The 23812-nt window shown below is 48.2% G+C and overlaps 1 protein-coding gene across 2 annotated transcripts in view; it reads right to left on the bottom strand.

Moving 5' to 3' along the window:
* Positions 1-669: 669 nt before the first annotated feature.
* NLRX1 (NLR family member X1) overlaps positions 670-23812 on the bottom strand; it is a 111365-nt gene continuing 88222 nt past the window's right edge. For both annotated transcript variants that reach the window (XM_075327515.1, XM_075327516.1), the window contains exons 6-8: positions 23456-23542; positions 1960-2211; positions 670-1517 (exon numbers count right to left, since the gene is read on the bottom strand). In XM_075327515.1, the coding sequence (XP_075183630.1) occupies positions 1211-1517; positions 1960-2211; positions 23456-23542 (646 nt within the window). In that variant the 3' untranslated portion in view covers positions 670-1210. The remainder of the gene's footprint in view (positions 1518-1959; positions 2212-23455; positions 23543-23812) is intronic.

Below are 23812 nucleotides of genomic sequence, written 5' to 3'. Positions count from 1 at the left end.
CGTCCCTGCGCCCACCAAGCCCTGCATCTCCCACCTCATCACTGGGCCCCGGGATCACCAACCCCTACCCATGGAGGGGCAACATAACAACTAGCTGCTCCATATCATCATTCCCGGGATCCTCATACAGAGCAGCGGTGGTGCCAACAAATCACCACAACCGTGGGTGGCGTCACGGACAATAAACTATATCCCAAAACCCAATCCCCTTTCACTCACGGGCGAGGAGCGCCGCTAGAGTCCCCGGGATCCGGCCCATCGCTCGAGCCACCGAGCAGCGGCAGGCCGCAGCAGCCGCGGCAGCCGGACCCGAGCAGTAGGGAGAGCGCGGCGTCCCCTCCTCCGCCCGCGACACATTCATAACACTAAGCAACCCCCCATGGATGATGACAGGTGTGCAAGTGGTTGTCCATCAGTATTTTACACTTGTCCTACCTCCACCATTCACCGCTGTGGCCTTTCTCCACCCTTCAGTATATAGGTATTGTATCCATTTATTGACAAGCATGGACTCTTTTTTTTTTTTTTTTTTTGCGAAAGACTTGTATAAAGTGCTTTTCCAAGATTACCTGGTGCAATACATAAATGAGGAATAAAGGCTTCCCCAACATCAGATGGACCTACACTCACTAGGCAGCATCCACTCAACGTATTTTATTTGTCTATGTAGGCACCATAGATGACACAACAAAACGTAGTCTCCTTATCATAATAGCCAGTTTCCATGGCCAGTCAGCAAATAGCAGCTTATTATTAGCAGGGATCACTAATCCTAGCAAGAAAAGGGGAAAGAATATAAAGTAATGACATGAACAATAACATGAACAGAAATATTTGTAACATATGATATCGGACAGGAATGAAAAAAGGTGATTACTGTAAGAGATCTGAAAGGTGTTCATGCGGCATATGAGAGCACCGAATATTAGAACAAGGAACAGGTGACATAAAGAAGGCATTTATTATTTATCTACAGAGCAGAGGATCAATAGAGGATAACCTGTACACGCAGCATACAGTAATGCACACCTCCACATATAGAGACCTGAATTCTGACCTATTTTCCTTGAGCAAAATATAATGGAAAATAAATACATAATTCTGAAAAATAAAAGGAGGCACAGTGGTAAAAACAAGTGATCACCTATCACTACTTGATCAGTGGTGGCTTCTTCTTACTGGCGTATACATTAAAGGCACAGTGGGTAACTCATAGCTTTCCTTGATGAATGCGGCTCAGCATCAGTTTGACCTCTGTCTCCACACGCAGAATTCGAGCTTTACGCCACAAGTTTCCAGTCAGTGCCCGGCTACTTTGTAGATCCCGCAAAAGCAAAGTGAGGTGTGAGCCCATCCGTTCCTGGTCCCAGCCGCCAGCATTAGCCTTCAGCTCCCTCAGTATCAGAGACCAATGCCGCGATGCATCCGCTCCCTCTGAAAGGGATACAATAACTCTGACGTCGCCCATTGTTTGCAAGGCACGGAGACCACTGTCTGACAGTTCATTAAAATACAGACTGCAAAAAAACAAAAACACACGGAGTAAAATATTTGTCTTAAAAGCAAAAAATAATCTTTTCTTTCCCAGAACTGCCCAAATCGAAATTCTGTTTCAGTTGAATCTCGACAAACAGCATAATGGTTTAATGGAAGGCCGCCTCAATAATATAAATGTCACAACAATCAGTTGATCACCAAGGGTCTGACTCCAAAAACCCATGGCAAACAGCTTATCTTGGCAAGGGAAGTGTACATTGCCTGCAGTGCTACAAGACAGATGAATATTCGGATGGCCTGCCTATACGAGAATTAGATCTATTGCTTTTAGATCCTTTCGTGGACAAAAGTGTTTCTGATGGGACAAGCCCTTTAAACTCCGAAATATGCAATAACTAGCGGTAGTCTTCCAGTAGTTTATTGATGAGTTTATTAAACTATATGGATGATGACGGCACTTACTGAACTCTGCTAAGTGTTGGGTGACGTGAAGCCTCTTCCCCCAGCTTTAGTGCAGCTTGGTCATGGATCCCATTATATGCGAGATTTATTTCTTGGAGATGCTTATTCTTTCCAAGATTATATGCCAGAATTTCAGCTCCTTCATCTCCAAGATCCGTGCGGAGTAGAGACAAGTGCTTTAATGAACTGTTACCAGCAAGTCCTTCCGCGATTAATTTTGCTCCCTCTGGTGCCAAAGGGTTATTACATAACCTAGGATAAAGGTATGAGAATTTATAGATATGGATACTTTAATAACCATGTGTAAACCAAGTAGACAACACAATTCTACCATGTAAGTAAATATTCAATCAAGTTTACAGTGAAAACAACCTTATACAATATTAAGCATCCTACTCCAATGATATCTGACATCTTGCATGGTCTAATACGTTTGGTATATGATGGAGGTAAATCAAATTGTACCAGTAAAGGACTGTGTCCAAAATCAGGACAATGTAAGTGCTTAGAATTTATTGACGTGTAAACACTATCCCATAAGCATTATCAATAATGCTAATTTTTGGTGTATTTACTTTGGCTCTCAAAGATTTTTTCTATCTTCATTGATGGACAGAACTGGACAGTGTCAGTAAAAAAACCCACCAAAAACTGCATTTTTGAGTTTATAAAAATACCTCCTTGATAAATACAATTATAAATTGTATTGTTCATGTTTCATTGTCTAAGGGACCAGCCACTAGCCGTGGTGGCCAAATATGCACAGTGCTTACAAGTTCTTTCCAATACAGCTTGTAAGCACTGCTCTGAAGCTGGCTGGGATCGCTGGAGCACCGCTCCTGATCCCGGCCATCTTCAATACCACAGCGCTCCTCTGATGTACCAGAGGCAAAGCTGCCTTATACAGTAGAATTGTATGGTGCTTAGTTCTGTCTAGTGCTACAACATTGCTGCTAGCCCATGCTCTCAATTAAGCAAAACCACACTGTCCCCAAGAGACCAGCAAGCCAGGAGGCTGGAGAGTAGTGAGCTCCCACTTCAGAACATGAAACAACCCTTTAAATTTTTTCAAAGTGTGTGTTTTCTTTACACATTTAATGCTTACTCACTGTCATGATTGTGGCTGCTAATTTATTTCATCCTTTTCAATAGCATCAATACCATACCTCCCAACTTTTAAAGAAGGAAAAGAGGGACAAAGTTTGCGGCGCGCGTACCACACCCCCTAACCACACCAATTTCACAGTCACGCCCATATCCACTCCCCATCCACACCCATTCAGCATGGACACGCAGGCAGCCGGCGGGCCTCCAGCATGGACACGCAGGCAGCCGGCGGGCCTCCAGCATGGCCACGCAGGCAGCCGGCGGGCCTCCAGCATGGACACGCAGGCAGCCGGCGGGCCTCCAGCATGGACACGCAGGCAGCTGGCGGGCCTCCAGCATGGACACACAGGCAGCCGGCGGACCTCCAGCATGGACACGCAGGCAGCCGGCGGGCCTCCAGCACGGAGAGGCAGGCAGCCGGCAGGCAGCCGGCAGGCCCCAAGCACGGAGACGCAGGCAGCCGGCGGGCTTCCAGCACGGAGACGCAGGCAGCCGGCGGGCCTCCAGCTTGGAGACGCAGGCAGCCACAGTGAGGCGTCCGGTCGCCCGCACAGTGAGGCGGCCGGTCGCCTTCACAGACAGTTGGCCGGCCGCCCGCACAGAGAGGCGGCCGGCCGCCCGCACAGAGAGGCGGCCGTCCGCCCGCACAGCCAGGCGGCGGGGGGCGCCCGCACAAACAGGCGGCGGGGGGCGCCCACACAGACAGGCGGCGGGGGCCGCCCGCACAGACAGGCGGCGGGGGACGCCCGCACAGACAGGCGGCGGGGGACGCCCGCACAGACAGGCGGCGGCCGGCCACCCGCACAGTGAGGCGGCGGGCCGCCCGCACAGAGAGGCGGCCGTCCGCCCGCAGAGACAGGCGGCCGTCCGCCCGCAGAGACAGGCGGCCGTCCGCCCGCAGAGAGAGGCGGCCGTCCGCCCGCACAGAGAGGCGGCCGTCCGCCCGCACAGAGAGGCGGCCGTCCGCCCGCACAGAGAGGCGGCCGGCCGACCGCACAGAGAGGCGGCCGGCCGACCGCACAGAGAGGCGGCCGGCCGTCCGCACAGAGAGGCTCCGGCCGGGGGGGGGGGGGGAGGGCGGGGAATCAGCGCTGGGGAGATTATGTTTACATACCTTAGCAGCAGCACAGAGCAGTTTCGGGCAGCGCGCTCCTCTCTGTTATGCCACATCACGTGTTAGGATGGTAGGAGGGAAAAGCAGGGAGGCGGGGAGAGTGGGTGGGCGGAGGACGGGAGACGGCCGTATCGCCCGTGGCAACGGGACAATCAATGCAAAGCGTGATAGTCCCGCTGTATCCGGGACGGTTGGGAGGTATGCAATACATATCCCCACCCCATTATTTATAGGAAGTTTTGTTATGCGATCTGAAGTCTGACACATATTCCAGTATATGCACTAATTTGTAGACAGGAAGCCAGTGACTCTATTTCATCCAATTATACAGCAGCTTTCATTATGTATTCTGCAATTGACAAAAGAAAAATGTGCTGTGATTGGTTACTATGCACAGCAAAGACATCAAGATAGTGGATGTCATATCATATATAAAAATATATCTCCCCAAATGAGGGCCTGAATAACAGCAATATACCCACACGGGTGCTACTGGAGGCAGCAAAACGGAAAAGTGAGATAGAGCTGATCTGTTCCTCATTTTCTCTGTAGGATTTAGTAGGATCATAGTAATGTGACAATTTGTCTTCTAAGAATACAGATTTTAGCTGTGAATTGACAATTCTGAAAATGAATAATCAGTCTGGAAGGCAAAAGAAGCAGATTCCTCTGATAAGATATATAGCAAAGTTTCTTATGTTATGTTTACAATTGATTTATGAAATAGAAATTAAAACAACGAATACTGTTATAAAAGGAAGTTGGTCACTAAGGATCAGGAGAACCACAGAATTATTAAATGGGTTCTTGATTTCCCTATATACCAAATAAGAGAGCAGTGAATGTGGTTGTTCCCAGGGCCCTTAACGAGTCTAAAACTAAATTATTTTAATCCTGACCTATAGCGATTAGGGCTAGGACACACGGCGAGTAAAACGGTCCAAGTGGAATGCGATAAAAAAAAAAAAAAATCGCATTTCACTCGGACCAATGTTACTTTATGGGGCAGCACCCATCTGCGATTAGTTTCTCAGCCCTAATCGGACCAAGAAAACAGTCACAGCATATTGCGGGTGGAATCCGATCCGTTTTCACTTGAACCCATACAGATATATAGGTACGAGTGAAACATCGCATTGCACTTGGATGATACCAGAGTGCAATGCGATAATCACATCAGCTGGCAATGGAGGAGATTGGGAGAGTAATCCCACCCTCTCCTCTGCAGCGTCCACCTTCTCCTCCGCAGCTGTGATCTGATCGCAGGATCGGATCACTTTGGCATGACACACGGCTTACACTCGCAGCACACTGTTGCGCTTTCTTGTCCACAGTCTCTTTTTTTCTACTCGCAGCACGGTGGGAGCCGAAAGTCACATCGGATGCCATACACTCATGTGGCCCCAGTCTTAATGTCATAATGGGGATGGGGAATATGCCGGGATGGGGTACATTTACCAGGATGGGGTCATGACGGGGACAAATATACCAGAATGTAGGAAATATATATCATGATGAGGGACATGTTTACCAGGAAGTGGCCCAGGAAGGGGGACAGAACTACTTAATGAAAGGGGAGGGAACCAAATGGGACTTAATGGGATTTCAAAATATTCAGACTTTGAAATGTAGATGTGGATTACAGGGTGATATCTGATTGCATTCCATGCTAAAATCTTTGTCTGTCTAATATGCTCACAGGATGTGAGTCATGTGACCACAAGAATCCTGACATGACCCTGTGCTACCATGACAACCACCGGATCCACGTGATCACGTCACGTGACTTTCGGTATCGGTCTCTAAAGGGGGCTTTACACGCTACCACTAATGCGAACTCATTGGGGTCACGGAATTGGTGACGCACATCCGGCCGCATTAGCGATGCCGTTGCGTGTGACACCTATGAGCGATTTTGCATCGTTGCAAAAATGTGCAAAATCGCTCATCGGTGACATGGGGGTCAATTCTCGATTATCGTTACTGCAGCAGTAATAATGTAGTTCATCGCTCCTGCGGCAGCACACATCGCTATGTGTGACGCCGCAGGAACGAGGAAGCTCTCCTTACCTGCCTCCCGGCCGCTATGAGGAAGGAAGGAGGTGGGCGGGATGTTACGTCCCGCTCATCTCCGCCCCTCCGCTGCTATTGGGCGGCCGCTCAGTGACATTGCTGTGACGCCGCACGGACCGCCCCCTTAGAAAGGAGGCGGTTCGCCGGTCACAGCGACGTCGACGGGCAGGTAAGTATGTGTAACGGGTCTGGGCGATGTTGTGCGGCACGGGCAGCGATTTGCCCGTGTCGTGCAACAGATGGGGGCGGGTACCCACACTAGCGATATCGGGACCAATATCGCAGTGTGTAAAGTAGCCTTAACTCACCATCCCCAAGTCCACCGCTGAGTCTCTGCAGCTGCTCCCAATGTCTGCTATTAGCACTCTGCTCTCAGGGTTTTCTATCTACATGGACGGAGCCAATGAGCTCAGTAATTGGCTGACTCAGATTTGCAGTTAATGACAGATTCACAGACTAGAAAATCTCCTTTATATATAGAAATCAACTTTATTTACAGAAGTGACAATTCTAAAACACTTCCACTTTTTCAACCAAAACCTTAGTAATAATTCAAGGTTGTTATAGTTATAACAGTTCTTGTCAACTAATGAGGGGGACCTATATGATATTCGATATAATTCAAACAAACAATCTAGAAAACCCCTAATCAGTCCATAAGTCAAGAGTCCTAAACTCAAGGTCCCTAAGGGCATAACAATAACATTTCCCCTAGTATAAAAAATGGGGTATAAATCTATAACTGCTGAAAAACACCATACACAAGAGGAGGTTGTGAGTTGGACAACCTACATACCCCTAATCGACCCAAAGCGTTATAACGCGTTATACCCCTCCCAGTGGGAGGTTCTTCAGGGGTCGTTTATAAACAGAATAGATCAATATACAGTGGTAAACAAACTATACAGAATATCCTCTAACTATATCATAATGGTGAAGACATTTTTATCAAATGTCCTCCAGCTATATTATATCTATATGGTCCAGAGGTAACAGGTAATGCAGAATTCCATAGATCACGGTGACAGAGAAAAACTTCTGTTTCTTCTCATATTGTATTCCACCAAGCACAAAATTAAGCTGCTGGTCCAGAAAAAACCTCGATGTCATCTATTTATGACATGTCCATTCTCAAAAATCGTTACTGCAGCAGTAACAAGGTTGTTCCTCGTTCCTGCGGCAGCACACATCGCTCCGTGTGACACCGCAGGAACGAGGAAGCTCTCCTTACCTGCCTCCCGGCCACAATGCGGAAAGAAGGAGGTGGGCGGGATGTTACGTCCCGCTCACCTCCGCCCCCCTGCTTCTATTGGGCGGCCGCTCAGTGACGTTGCTGTGACACCGCACGGACCGCCCCCTTAGAAAGGAGGCGGTTCGCCGGTCACAGCGACGTCGCCGGGCAGGTAAGTATGTGTGACGGGTCTGGGCAATGTTGTGCGGCACGGGCAGCGATTTGCCCGTGTCGCACAACAGATGGGGGCGGGTACCCACACTAGCGATATCGGGACCGATATCGCAGTGTGTAAAGCCCGCTTAAGTAACGCTATAGAACGATCGCTATTAAAATGGCACTGTCATATACTGACAGTGCCATTTAAGGGGTTAAAAGGCATGAGCAGATAGCATGCACACATGTCAGCTGTATAAATCAGCTGAGATGTGCGCCGATCTCCCCTGGCAGCCAGCAGCAGCGTGGGGAGATTAACACTATAATCGCTATGATGTAATTTTACTGCCCACTGTCGTTAAGGGGTTAAGCTTAAAAAGTTAATTTTGTAATTAGATCGTAAGCTGGATCAAAGACTGCATGCAGAGAGTTGTGGCAAATGACTGCTAATCTGAATGGTCACCAGCTAGAAGTGCTGTACCCCAAGGTTCAATGCACGGTCTGCTATCTTTAAATTCATTTATTAATGATATAGAAGACAAGATTAATAATGTTGTTTTTATGCAGTTGACTAAAAACTATGTAGTATATTGCAGTCTCTGGAAGTTGTTCATAAGGTGATTTGGAAAACTTAGTGTTTGGGAATCACTAGGCAGATGAGGTTTAATGTGGTGTAAGATGGCTGCCGGACACCTCATAGAAGGGAGATACAGCTGCCCATTACCCCATGACCACCAAGCCAATGGACAGCAACATGAGTCAGCGCTGCTAGTAATATGTATATCTTGCATGCAGTATTGACTCTCAACTCAGCGAGGGGCCGCAGTCATGTCCCGAGCCACTGAACGAGATGCAAATGACTGATCTGTTGGGAGTTTGCTAACGATAATAAGAGCCACACTTCCTCACCGGCTGATTCCTGGAAAGACGGTGGGCATCTGCTGTATCCAAGGGGACACTAAGGACCACCCTGTGGCACTAAGTTCCATGAGTTTGGTGTAGTCAAGGACTTATTACACCCTATTATAATAGGGGGAAACTTTGCCTTATTTTGAGACTTGTGGAGAAAAGGGAATTGCCGGGTTGCTCTTCCAATAACCAGGGCACCCCTAAAGAAACCCTGTCACAGCCTGAGTCTGATGGGTTTCCCTTTTGTGTGCTGGTTGACGATGAAAGCGAGTCTAAACGCCCTGAGGCCAACAATCCTGAGCTATGGGTGTCTGGGGGTAACTTTGTAACAGCCAAATTGAGGAACCTAACTCTTAAAAGGCGCGTTTGTGCTAGTGGTTTAATAAAACGTTGAAGGCCATGCTAAAGAAGGTTGTGGAAAGGATAGCAGAGACTGGAATTGCCTACTTCTGAATGTGTTATTCTCCAACATAGAATTCCATAAGCCTTTACAAGGTTTTCCCTATTTGAACTGTTGTATGGCTGACACCCTCGTGGAATACTGGATATAGCGAAAGAGACCTGATAAGTAGAGGCTTCACCTTATAGGAACGTAATGGAGAAAGTGGCCAAAATGCAAGAAAGAATTGCTGAAGTGATGCTCACCATGAGATAGTACTGCCTCCAGGTGCAAAAGGCCCAGTCGAGGTTGTGCAATTTGTCAGAAAGGGTGAGACAGTTCAGCTCGGGAGATCGTGTACTGGTGCTCGCTTCCACATTAGAAAGCAAATTTATGGCCAAGTGGCAAGGCCCCCACGAAGTGATCGAATAGTTGGGCAAACAATTATAAAATCCATCAAACAGTGAGAAGAAAGCCCTACCAGATGTACTATGTTAATCTCATCAAGCCTTAGTGAGATAGGGAACCCATGGAAGCCCCATGTTTGGTGGCAAAGTCTGAAGCTGACGTGGAAATTGTCAAGGTGGCAGAGAAGCTGTGACCTGCCCAAAAGCAGCACTGCCAAGAATTGCTAAATTGGAACGGAGATTTGTTCTCAGAACTGCTAGGATGTACTCAGGAAATAGAACATGAAATCCTCATATCCGAGTGAGTTTGAAGCCATACTGGATTCCCAAGGCCCAATAAGACGTAATCTCGAAAGAGGTGAAGCGGATGTTTGATCTAAATGTGTTTAAGGAGTCCAAGAGTGGCTGATCCAGTCCCATTGTCTTGGTGCCGAAAATGGATAGAGAATGGCAGTTCTGCAAAGACTACAGGAAGCTGAACAAGGTTTCCAAGTTCAACACAAATCCAATGCCGTGTGTCAACGAGCTCATTGAAAGCCTAGGGCCTGCCCATGACATCACCACTCTAGACCTCACAAAAAACTATTGGCAGATTCTCCTTTCAAAAGAGGTCAAGAAGAAGACAGCCTTTTCAATGCCACCAGATGGGTGTTTCCAGTATGTCCAGGTGCCATTTGGGCTGCAAGGAGCTCCAGCTACCTTCCTGAGAGCCAAAGACCAAATTCTAGCTCCCCATGAGAAATACGTAGCAGCCTATCTGGATAACATCATGATCTTAAGCCAAAATTGGGCAAGCCATCTGTGCAAAATACAGGCGATTTTTGATGCCTTAAGGAAGGCGGAGTTTTTTTCAACTAGGAAAAATGTGCTGTCAAAATGGAAGAAGCCAGATACTTACGGTATGTCGTGGCAGGAGCGAGATCAAGCCCAAGAGAATAAGGTGGATACTATCCAGAACTGGCCCCAACCGCTCTCAAAGAAACAAGTTAGGGTGTTCCTGGGCATCGCCAACTACTACCATCATTTCATCCTGAACTTTGCCATGGTAACTACACCACTGACCTACCTCTTTAAGGGCACAAAGTCAGCTATGGCCAAGTGGTCTCCAGAAACAGAGACAACCTTCCAAGAACTGTAGCTAGCCCTGTGTAAACAACCTGTGTTGATGGCACCAGACTTCAATAAGGAATCTGTGGTTCAGATAGATGCGTCAGAGGTGGGGGTAGGTACCATCTTGTCACAAGAAGTAAATGGCGAAGAACATCCAATAATGTACCGGAGCAGGAAAAGGTCTTGCAGCAAGAAGAATTACTCCAACGTGAAAGAAAGTTTAGCCATCAAGTGGGCATTGGATACTCTAAGATCTTTTAGGCAGGAAATTTTGGTGTCAGACCATGCCCCATTGAAGTGGATGCGTAAAAAGAAACAGAATAATACCCAAGAAACCAGATGGTACCTTGTACTCCAGGACTTTAACACCATGATATGTCAATCAGCAGCTTCTAAGGCCAGCAGGATATTCTCATGTAATAAAAGAAGCATAGACTCACTGGATAGGGACGTAATTCCACTTTACAAAGCATTAGGCTAGGTTCACACACTGCGTTTTCTTGACGCTGCGTTTTTGTGCGTTTTTTGCGGCAAAAAACCGCACAAAAACGCACCCGCGTCAAAAAAACGCGGCAAAAAACGCACGCGTTTTGCTGCGATTTGAGGCTTTTTTTGCTGCCTTTTTGCTCACTGCGTCTTTATGCGTTTTTTATCAGTGAACAAAAAGAAGGGAATTTTGTTTACTTACCGTAAATTCCTTTTCTTCTAGCTCCAATTGGGAGACCCAGACACTTGGGTGTATAGCTTATGCCTCCGGAGGCCACACAAAGTATTACACTAAAAGTGTAAAGCCCCTCCCCTTCTGCCTATACACCCCCCGTGCATCACGGGCTCCTCAGTTTTGGTGCAAAAGCAAGAAGGAGGAAAAAATTATAAATTGGTTTAAAGTAAATTCAATCCGAAGGAATATCGGAGAACTGAAACCATTCAACATGAACAACATGTGTACACAAAGAACAACAGCCCGAAGGGAACAGGGGCGGGTGCTGGGTCTCCCAATTGGAGCTAGAAGAAAAGGAATTTACGGTAAGTAAACAAAATTCCCTTCTTCTTTGTCGCTCCATTGGGAGACCCAGACACTTGGGACGTCCAAAAGCAGTCCCTGGGTGGGTAAATAATACCTCATAATAGAGCCGTAAACGGCTCCGTCCTACAGGTGGGCAACCGCCGCCTGAAGGACTCGCCTACCTAGGCTGGCATCTGCCGAAGCATAGGTATGCACCTGATAGTGTTTCGTGAAAGTGTGCAGGCTCGACCAGGTAGCCGCCTGACACACCTGCTGAGCCGTAGCCTGGTGCCGCAAGGCCCAGGACGCCCCCACGGCCCTGGTAGAATGGGCCTTCAGCCCTGAGGGAACCGGAAGCCCCGAGGAACGATAAGCTTCGAGAATTGGTTCCTTGATCCACCGAGCCAGGGTTGATTTGGAAGCCTGTGACCCTTTACGCTGGCCAGCGACAAGGACAAAGAGTGCATCCGAGCGGCGCAGGGGCGCCGTACGAGAAATGTAGAATCTGAGTGCTCTCACCAGATCTAACAAGTGCAAATCCTTTTCACATTGGTGAACTGGATGAGGACAAAAAGAGGGTAAGGAGATATCCTGATTGAGATGAAAGGGGGATACCACCTTAGGGAGAAATTCCGGAACCGGACGCAGAACCACCTTGTCCTGGTGAAACACCAGGAAAGGGGCTTTGCACGACAACGCTGCTAGCTCAGACACTCTCCGAAGTGAAGTGACTGCTACTAGGAAGACCACTTTCTGCGAAAGGCGTGAGAGAGAAATATCCCTCATTGGCTCGAACGGTGGTTTCTGAAGAGCCATCAGTACCCTGTTCAGATCCCAGGGTTCTAACGGGCGCTTGTAAGGAGGGACGATGTGACAAACCCCCTGCAGGAACGTGCGTACCTGTGGAAGTCTGGCTAGGCGCTTCTGAAAAAACACAGAGAGCGCAGAGACTTGTCCTTTAAGGGAGCCGAGTGACAAACCCTTTTCCAATCCGGATTGAAGGAAGGACAGAAAAGTGGGCAAGGTAAATGGCCAGGGAGAAAAACCCTGAGCAGAGCACCACGACAGGAATATCTTCCACGTCCTGTGGTAGATCTTGGCGGACGTTGGTTTCCTAGCCTGTCTCATAGTGGCAATGACCTCTTGGGATAACCCCGAAGACGCTAGGATCCAGGACTCAATGACCACACAGTCAGGTTGAGGGCCGCAGAATTCAGATGGAAAAACGGCCCTTGAGACAGCAAGTCTGGTCGGTCTGGTAGTGCCCACGGTTGGCCGACCGTGAGATGCCACAGATCCGGGTACCACGACCTCCTCGGCCAGTCTGGAGCGACGAGTATGGCGCGGCGGCAGTCGGCCCTGATCTTGCGTAACACTCTGGGCAACAGTGCCAGAGGAGGAAACACATAAGGGAGTTGAAACTGCGACCAATCCTGAACTAAGGCGTCTGCCGCCAGAGCTCTGTGATCTTGAGACCGTGCCATGAATGCCGGGACCTTGTTGTTGTGCCGGGACGCCATTAGGTCGACGTCCGGCATGCCCCAGCGGCAACAGATCTCCTGAAACACGTCCGGGTGAAGGGACCATTCCCCTGCGTCCATGCCCTGGCGACTGAGAAAGTCTGCTTCCCAGTTTTCTACGCCCGGAATGTGAACTGCGGATATGGTGGAGGCTGTGGCTTCCACCCACAGCAGAATCCGCCGGACTTCCTGGAAGGCTTGCTGACTGCGTGTCCCGCCTTGGTGGTTGATGTATGCCACCGCTGTGGAGTTGTCCGACTGAATTCGGATCTGTTTGCCTTCCAGCCACGGCTGGAACGCCTTTAGGGCAAGATACACTGCCCTTATCTCCAGAACATTGATCTGAAGGGAGGACTCTGTCTGAGTCCAAGTACCCTGAGCCCTGTGGTGGAGAAAGACCGCTCCCCACCCTGACAGGCTCGCGTCCGTCGTGACCACCGCCCAGGATATGGGAAGGAAGGATTTCCCCTTCGACAGAGAAGTGGGGAGAAGCCACCACTGAAGGGAAGCCTTGGCTGCCCGCGAAAGGGAGACGTTCCTGTCGAGGGACGTCGACTTCCTGTCCCATTTGCGGAGAATGTCCCATTGAAGTGGGCGCAGGTGAAACTGCGCAAAAGGAACTGCCTCCATTGCTGCTACCATCTTCCCTAGGAAGTGCATGAGGCGCCTCAGGGGGTGTGACTGGCCTTGAAGGAGAGATTGCACCCCTGTCTGTAGTGAACGCTGTTTGTTCAGCGGAAGCTTCACTATCGCTGAGAGAGTATGAAACTCCATGCCAAGATATGTCAGTGATTGGGCCGGTGTCAGATTTGACTTTGGAAAATTGATGATCCACCCGAAACTCTGGAGAGTCTCCAGAGCAATGTTCAGGCTGTGTTGGCATGCCCCTTGAGAGGGTGCCTTGACAAGCAGATCGTCTAAGTAAGGGATCACCGAGTGTCCCTGAGAGTGTAGGATTGCCACCACTGTTGCCATAACCTTGGTGAAGACCCGTGGGGCTGTCGCCAGGCCAAAAGGCAGTGCCACGAACTGAAGGTGTTCGTCCCCTATGGCGAAACGCAGGAAGCGCTGATGCTCTGGTGCAATCGGTACGTGGAGATAAGCATCTTTGATGTCGATTGATGCCAGGAAATCTCCTTGGGACATTGAGGCGATGACGGAGCGGAGCGATTCCATCCGGAACCGCCTGGTTTTCACATGCTTGTTGAGCAGTTTTAGGTCCAGAACAGGACGGAAGGATCCGTCCTTTTTCGGCACCACGAACAAGTTGGAGTAAAAACCGTGACCCCGTTGCTGAAGAGGAACAGGGATCACCACTCCTTCCGCCTTCAGAGTGCACACCGCCTGCAGAAGAGCATCGGCTCTTTCGGGGGGCGGAGATGTTCTGAAGAAACGAGTTGGAGGACGAGAGCTGAACTCTATCCTGTAACCTTGAGATAGAATGTCTCTCACCCATCGGTCTTTTACCTGTGGCAGCCAGGCGTCGCAAAAGCGGGAGAGCCTGCCACCGACCGAGGATGCGGATTGAGGAGGCCGAAAGTCATGAGGAGGCTGCTTTGGGAGCGGTTCCTCCGGCGGTCTTTTTAGGACGTGACTTAGACCGCCATGAATCAGAGTTCCTCTGATCTTTCTGAGGCCTTTTGGAAGAGGAGAATTGAGACCTGCCCGCGGTCCGAAAGGACCGAAACCTCGATTGTACCTTCCGTGGTTGAGGTCTGTTTGGTTTGGACTGGGGTAAGGATGAGTCCTTTCCCTTGGATTGTTTAATGATTTCATCCAATCGCTCGCCAAACAAGCGGTCGCCCGACAATGGCAAACCGGTTAAGAACTTTTTGGAAGCAGAGTCTGCCTTCCATTCACGTAGCCACATGGCCCTGCGGACTACCACCGAATTGGCGGAAGCTACCGCCGTACGGCTCGCAGAGTCCAGGATAGCATTAATGGCGTAGGACGCAAACGCCGACGCCTGAGAGGTTAAGGACACCACTTGCGGGGCAGATGAACGTGTGACTGTGTTAATCTGCGCCTGACAAGCTGAGATAGCTTGGAGTGCCCATACGGCTGCGAATGCTGGAGCAAAAGACGCGCCGATAGCTTCATAGATGGATTTCAACCATAGTTCCATCTGTCTGTCAGTGGCATCTTTGAGCGAAGCCCCATCTTCCACTGCAACTATGGATCTAGCCGCCAGTCTGGAGATTGGAGGATCCACCTTAGGACACTGAGTCCAGCCCTTGACAACATCAGGGGGGAAGGGATAACGTGTATCCTTAAGGCGCTTGGAAAAACGCTTGTCTGGACAGTCTCGGTTTTTCTGGACTGCCTCTCTGAAGTCAGAGTGATCCAGAAACGTACTCAATGTACGCTTGGGAAACCTGAAACGGAATTTCTCCTGAGAAGCTGACTCCTCAATTGTAGGAGCAGGGGGAGAAATATCCAACACCTGATTGATGGTCGCTATAAGGTCATTCACTATGGCGTCACCTTCAGGTGTATCAAGGTTGAGAGCGGCTTCAGGATCAGAATCCTGATCTGTTACCTCCGCTTCATCCTCCAGAGAGTCCTCCTGCTGAGACCCTGAACAGTGTGATGAGGTGGAGGGAATTTCCCAGCGACCCCGCTTGGGCGGCCTGGACTGCGGTCCGTGTCAGAGACCTCATCCTGGGACCTATGGGTCACCCCAGGGGCACTTTGCTGTTCCAATTGAGGGGGACCAGGGGTCAAAGATTGAACGGAGCCCGGGGCCTGAATCACCGGTCTGGACTGTAAGGCTTCTAGTATTTTAGCAGACCATTTATCCATACTCTCAGACAGTTTGTCAGCAAAAGCTGCAAACTCCGTCCCTGTCACCTGGATAGCAGTGGTAGCAGGTGGTTCTACCTGGGCCACCAGTAGCAGAGGCTCCGGCTGAGTAAGTGCCACATGGGCCGAGCATTGCACACAATGAGGGTCAGTGGAACCTGCCGGTAGTATGGCTGCACATGAGGTACAGGTTGCAAAGTACGCCTGTGCTTTGGCACCCTTGCTTTTTGCAGACGACATGCTGTTGTCTCCTCTGAGAACAATCCAGGAGGGTATATAGCCAAAAATCAACAGAGCGACCGTACAGTGCAAATGTATAGCCTATAAGCCTATATATATATATACACTTCGGTACTCAGTGGGGCCAGCACCACAGGTGCTGCTTACCGACCGCTCAGAGCGGTTGTGTGATCACCAGATTCCCTGCCTGGGTCTCCCTGTGTTGTCTCTCCTCTCCAGCGTCTGAATCGCTGACAGGAATGGCTGCCGGCGTTCTGTGGGGAGGAGGGGACCGTGGGCGTGCCCAAGAAAGTGCGGGAATCTAGTGCCCCAGTGTACTGAGTGAGGGGGGAGGAGGATACAAAGTATGCTCCAGCCCTCAGCGCTGACGATCTGTGCAGCGTCCCGCCCTTCCCCTGACTGGCAGGCCTGTGGGCGGGAATATGCGATACTAGGCCGCAGAAGCCGGGGACTAAAGTTATAAGCGCGGCCGGCATATAAGCGCGGCCAGCGCGGTAGTCCCCGGCGCACTATCACACCCAGCAGTGCTGCAATGTGTATGGCACAAGCGCTCCATGCGCGGTCCCCACGGGGACACAGAGTACCTCACTGTAGCAGGGCCTTGTCCCTGACGATACCCAGCTCCTATCCAGCAGATTCCCAGGGGCTGCGGAGGGAGCACGGTCCCAGTGCCTGGAGACCGATTAGGATCCCACTTCACCCAGAGCCCATTAAGGGATGGGGAAGGAAAACAGCATGTGGCTCCTGCCTGTGTACCCGCAATGGGTACCTCAACCTTAACAACACCGCCGACAAAGTGGGGTGAGAAGGGAGCATGCTGGGGGCCCTGTTATGGGCCCTCTTTTCTTCCATCCGACCTAGTCAGCAGCTGCTGCTGACTAAGCTGTGGAGCTATGTGTGGATGTCAGCCTCCTTCGCACAAAGCATAAAAACTGAGGAGCCCGTGATGCACGGGGGGGTGTATAGGCAGAAGGGGAGGGGCTTTACACTTTTAGTGTAATACTTTGTGTGGCCTCCGGAGGCATAAGCTATACACCCAAGTGTCTGGGTCTCCCAATGGAGCGACAAAGAAAAAAAGGTCTGATGTCATTTCCTTCTTCAATATGTTCTTCATTCTCCACTAGTGTATACAATAGAGCAGACAGCTGCAGAACTACAAGGATCAGCATGCTCCATACAGGACTGTATGCTGGAGGCAGAGGGAGCAGAACTACAAGGCTCAGCATACTCCATCCAATAGTGTATGCAGGAGAGCAGACAGCAGCTGCAGAACTACAAGGCTCAGCATCCTCCATCCAGGACTGTATGCAGGAGTTTTTTGCCCCCCAAAAAAATGACGTGGGCTTCGCCATATTTTTGTATGCTAGCCGGGTACAGCAGGCAGGTACAGGCTGCCCCCAACCCCAGCTGCCTATTTGTACCCGGCTGGGAACCAAAAATATAGGGAAGCCCTTTTTTTTTATATATTTCATGAATTTCATGAAATAATTTAAAAAAAAATGACGTGGGCTTCGCCCAATTTTTGAGTCCAGCCGGGTACAACTAGGCACCTGAGGACTGGAATCCAAAGTGCAGGGTGCCCATGCTTTCTGGGCACCCCCGCTGTGAATTGCAGTCCCGCAGCCACCCCAGAAAATGGCGCTTTCATAGAAGCGCCATCTTCTGGCGCTGTATCCAACTCTTCCAGCTGCCCTGATGCCGGGTGGCTCGCTGGGTAATAATGGGGTTAGGGCTAACTGTATAGCTGGCCCTAAGCCCGAAATTCATGGTGTCACGCCAATATTAGACATGGCCACCATGAATTTCTAGTAAAGATAAAAAAAAACCACAACACACAGAAAAATATTTTTATTAGAAATAAAACACAACACAATTAGTGACTCCATCTTTATTGAAATAAAGAACCCCCCCTCCGCAGTAATCCTGGGTAAAGGGTCCCGCTCCGTCCAATCCGGATCCAATATCATCTGATCGGTTTGCTGGAAGGCAAAGCGATCAGATGATGTGTCAGGTTCTAGGGGCTGAAGCACATCACACATCAGCTGATTGTATAAAAGCCATTTATACAATCAGTAGATGCATCGGTGCAAAAAAAAAAAAAAAGTACTCACTTATGTGCTGATTACCGGCAGCTCCTGGAGCGATGGGGCGGGAGTCTGATCCCGTCCGATCGCTGCAGCACCTGCCGGTAATCAGGGATGAAGTCTCCTGACGCATCCGCTGATAGTTTAAACCGGTCGGGCGCCCGCGTCACCGCGATACTTACGATCAGCTGATGCGTCAGGTGACTGCGTCAGGTGACTGCATCAGGTGATCCATCGCCAGGTCCTGCATCTATCGGAGGTGTCCCGGCCGTCTGCACACAGCTGGAGCGGCGATACCGTGAGAGGAGATGGGAGCGGGCATGGCACCGAGACCCTGCAGACAGGTGAGTATGACTTTTTTTTTTTTCAACTGTTCACTTTTGTTTTCGCAGCCGCTTCCACCTCCCACCCGAACATGGCGCCGCACGGCAGCATACATGCACAGGACTGGAGGTGGACGCGGCGGTGACGGTACCGGGAGGATTCACGCTTCTGTGTTTACTGACAGAAAGAATCCTCTTCCTGTACATGTCACTTTACTATCCACCTCCTGCGTTTATAGCTGCATTTTTGGTCTAAGAAACGCACCAAAACGCAGCTATTTGCGTTTCTCATTGCGTTTTTCAACATCCCATTGCACTCAATGGATGAAAAGCGCAGTGAAAAACGCGGGAATAATTGACATGCTGCGTTTTTGTGGCACCACAAAAACACAGCTGAAAAAAAACGCTGTGTGCAGACAGCAAAAATGAAAACTCATAGACTTTGCTGGGGAAGCAAAGTCATGCAGTTTTCTGAGCAAAAACGCACCCGAAAACTGCGCAAAAACGCCGCGAAAAACGCACTGTGTGAACTTACCCTTAGAGTGACCTTCTCTGGAATATGCAGCTCAGTTCTGGACACAAGTTCATAGAAGTGATGCACTGGAGATAGAGAAAAGTACAAAAAATATCCAAAAATCTGACAAGGAGCATGGAGGATATTGGTTAGGAGGAAAAAGATAAAAAAATTACATTTAGTAAATCTTAAGAAGAGATGAATAAGGGTGAACATGATTAACTTTCTCATGTACATAAATTGCCATACAAAAAACATGGTCAAAAGCGGTTTCACGTAAAACAAGATGGCGTTTCCTTCGTCTTAAGAAAAAAGTTCAATCTCCATAGAAGGAAAGACTTATTTGCCAAAAGAACTATTAACCCCTTTAAGAAATGTTGCCAGCCATGTAAGATGCATTTTGGAAGCAGGTGTATGGAGCGGTCTCCATACTCGTCAGGTAATGGACCTTCCATTAATAATCACAGGTGGCGATTTAACCTGTTAAAAGTCGCTGTCAAACTCTGACAACAGAATTTAATGAGCAATGGCATGGGAGTGCAACATTCTGTGAGCCTATTGATATGCCTGTTATGCCGAGGTGTCAATGGTTTGGTATGACAGTTGGGGTCACACCCTGTGACACCCTTTTCTGTTTTGGTGGAACTGGGCAAAACTAGCATGAAAATGCCAAAAGTCACAAAGGGTTTGCACAACTTTGCTTTGCACAAAACTTTTGTGACTTTTCAAAGAGATCGACATCAGATTTATGAAGTTCAAAAGTTCTACTTTTGTCTCATCTGATCAGAGTACCTTCTCCTACATGCGATTTTGGGGACACAGGGAGAAGAAGGTGGAACCTAAGTGGAATGTTTTAAGCTAAATGCAAAATGCTAGATGTGGTGGAAAACTATCACTGCACATCCCCCTGAAACACCATCCCTACTGTCAAACATGGTGGTGGCAGTATCATGCTGTGAAGAGGCTTTTCTTCAGCAGTAACAATGAGCTGGTCAGAGTTGATGGGAAAATGAAAGCAGTTAATTAAAGGGCAATTCTGAAGGAAAACCTGTTAGAGGCTTCAAAAGACTTGAAACTGGGGCATAGGTTTGTCTTCCAATAGGACAACAACCCTAAACATACAGAGCCACACTAGATAGGTTAGATCAAAGCACATTAATGTGTGTGAATGTCCCAGTCCCAGTCCAGCAATAACTTCCATTGAGAATCTGTGGCAAAACTTAAAAAATATTGCTGTTCACAGACACCTACATACAATTTCACTGAGCTACAGCTCTTTTACGAAGAATGGGCAAAAATTTCAGCCTCTAAATCTGGACAGCTGGTAAAGACAGAACCCAAAAGACTTGCAGCAGTAATTGCAGTGAAAGGTGGTCCTACAAAGTATTGAATCAGGGGGGGCTGGATACAAAAACATGTCACAATTTGCAGATCTATATTTTATAATACTTACAAAACCAAGCATTATTTCCTCTACACTTCACAAATACAAGCTATTTAGTGTTGGTATATCACATAAAATTACAATAAAATAAAGTTTGTGCTATATCCAGATTTGGTATATAGTTTCCGATTCAGTTATATGTTTCTCATGCTCCCGCGCTTTACACCTATGTATTTTTTATATTGATGAGGGGTTAGCAGACTTTATTTTAGTTAGACAGTGAGCTTAGCACCTTTTCTGTTCACCCATTGTCTTAGAATAAATATAATACATGCTGATTTATTTGTGATATAACTGGATATGCCATGCATTACCACTGTGTGTATTTGTGATCCAAAACCTAAAAATCTGATCCATTGGACAATATCAGTGATTGATTGTAGAGGTCACATTTCCGAACTGAGCAGGCAGTCCATAGATCGCCAGGAGACCTGGGTAGTTTTGAAAATGGAGCAGTGGGTATCAGTATTACTTACTTGTGTTAGCTCAGAAAGCAACAGTATATAGCCCCTGCTGTTTTTTCTGTTTACTCACTTATCACATTTGACTAAAGGCCCCATCACACACAACGAGATCGCTAACGAGATCATTGCCGAGTCACAGTTTCTGTGACGTAGCAACGATCTCGCCAGCGATCTCGTTATGTGTGACACCTACCAGCGATCAGGCCCCTCCTGTGAGATCGCTAATCGTTTTCTGAATGCTCCAGACCATTTTCTTTAAAGGCGAGGTCCTACTGGGCAGGACGCATCGCTGTGTTTGACGCCTACCAACGACCTCCTGAGCTGCTGTGGCAGGGTCCCAACGACTGCCGAGATCATTATACAGGTCGCTCATCGTTCCTGCATCGTTGGTAAGGTCTGACTGTGTGACATCTCACCAGCAACCTCCCAGCGACTTACCAGCAATCCTTATCAGGTCGTATCGTTGTCAGGATTGCTGGTAAGTTGTTGTGTGTGACTGGGCCTTTAGGGTATGTTCACATGGCGTTTTTGTAGTGTTTTTAGCTACGGATTTGCCTTGGTTTTATGCAAATCCATGGTAATAAAATGCTGCTTTTTAAAGTCCCAGCAAAGTCTATGAGATTTCTGAAATCTCATGCACACACACAAGTCACCTCCAGGATTTTTTCCTGACTGTTTTGTGAACCACCTCAGGTTTTGCTGCGTTATGAAAAGAATGGACATGTCAATTCTTTTCAGCACTTTTGCTATGGTTTTCACCCTAGTGACAGGTGGACTCACAGATACCCTGAATCAGCGGATCCAACTGGGTTAAACCCGTTTAGGCCCGGAATTGATCCAGGGTATTTGGCCGGTACTTAAAAATGGTGGTGGGGATAGGGGGATTGGAGCAGGCACGGTATATTTACCGAATCACCGAAGCGGTTGTACACTCCCGCGGCTCCTCAACTTCCCTGCTCATTACATATTCACTGCATCTGACTGTAACCAATCACAGACCTGGTCAGCAGGTCTATACAGAGATTGAGAGAGACGCGCATTCAGCGGTGACCTCACTCAGGCTATTAACGGTCACAGGTATCGACAGCTGTGACGACTGGGAATCACCTGAGTGATGTGACTGCCGATCGTGCGGCTCATTCATTCTCTGGAGCTCACAGAGGCCAGTCCTATTCTATGGCCGCTCACTGTGATCTTCAGCTGTAGCAGAGCTAAATCGCTGTGGGACCTCGTGTAGATTAAGTCGGACCTGCAGGGGTGAATATGGGGTTAATAATGTGGTAAAAGAGGGGGCTTTTTGCATTTTATTCCAAATAAAGGACTTTTTTGGTGTTTGTGTTTATTTATTGTCACTTATTACAGATTGGTGATGGGGGGGTCTCATAGACGCCTGCCATTACCAATCTAGGGCTTAGTCACAGCTATGAGCTGCGATTAACCCCTTATTACCCCGATTGCCACCGCACCAGGGCAATTCAAGAAGAGGCGGGAAAAGTGCTGGGATTGTCGCATCTTATGGATTCGACAAACCTGGGCAGCTGCAGCCTAATATTTTTAGGCTGGGTCTCTCCAGCCTGAGAACACCAGCCCCCAGCTGTAGGCTTTATCTTGGCTGGGTATCAATATTAGGGGGACCTCACGCTGTTATTTGTTTTTTAGTTATTTATTTAAATAATTAAAAACAGCGTGCGGTGCCTCTTATTTTGATACCCAGCAAGATAAGCACACAGCTCGGGGCTGCAGCCTGTGGCTGTAGGCTTTATCTGTGCTGAGTATCAAATTATGGGGGGACCCTACATCATTTTGTATTTATTTTTTATTGTACGATAGACCCGCAGACTCCAGTGGGGGGGAAAGGGGGGGAACAGTGAATATGCATGAGGTGAATGAGCGACCCGCGGGATCAGGTTTGGTTGAGCCTAGAATGTACGGGCTCCTTCCAAGTTAGTGGATTATGATCAGCTGGGTTAGTGAGCTTGGCCATGTTTTCTCCCTTCCACTAATAATCATGCTTCACCCCCCTGCCCCTCATGTGATAGGGACCTGTTGAATGACGTCGTACCTGGAAAGAGCCCATACACTCTAGCATCTACCGGAGACTGGTAAGTATAGCACGCTTGCTTTACTTTTTTTTTTACTACCAGAGTGCCGTATCCAGGTCAATACCAGCCCGGCCCAGCACTCGGGTACTCTTGAACTATTGCAGGTTTTGACATCACAGAAAAAAACACTGTAAAAACGCCACAACAACCACACCAAAACCCGCAGATGACTCCCAGGAGACATCCTGCCACAAGGTCAGGTTTTGGTCAGGAAAAAAAACACTGCAAAAACGTCCTGTGTGAACTTAGCCTTATACTTCCTACCTCCTGGCCAGGAGCTGTGGTATATATTGACCATGAACTGGAGCAACTCTGCATGGTCAGACACAGCAAATAACAATACATAGCAGGAGCACATATAAAAGATTAACTCAGAACTGGAACATTTTTTTAAACACATCCAATTATGGAACTTATTATTTTTCAAGATCTATTAATTAAAATTTACTTTTTCTGTGGGAAAACCCTTTTAAACTTTGAAATGGCTGAGTCCATCATCAGAATCACTTACCTTAAATAGCTGATTGAACAATCTGGGTGTAACAATAGGTCCTTTATTTCTTGACAGGAATCAGGACCTAATGAGTTCATATGCAAACTGTAAACAAGAAGAACACAAGGTAAGTAAAACTAAGTATACGTCTTTTTTTCCCAATATTAACACATTTTATAATTTATGAAGCCATAATTTGGAAAGTTGTGCTCCAGCCTAGGGCTTCTTTATCTTTTTCTACTGAGACATGACTAGCTAGAATAAAATAATTCTAAGTTACTTATGGCTATATAGGTTGAAAAAAAGGCCTAGATCCTTCTAGTTCAACCTTCTTCTACCAATTATACATTTCATTACTAAATCATTTATAACAAA

The sequence above is a fragment of the Anomaloglossus baeobatrachus genome, chromosome 11, assembly GCF_048569485.1.
Source record: "Anomaloglossus baeobatrachus isolate aAnoBae1 chromosome 11, aAnoBae1.hap1, whole genome shotgun sequence".
NCBI classification, from domain to species: Eukaryota; Metazoa; Chordata; class Amphibia; order Anura; family Aromobatidae; genus Anomaloglossus; species Anomaloglossus baeobatrachus.
The sequence above is the reverse complement of the archived record's forward strand: the minus strand, read 5'-3'. Positions and strand labels throughout refer to the sequence as shown.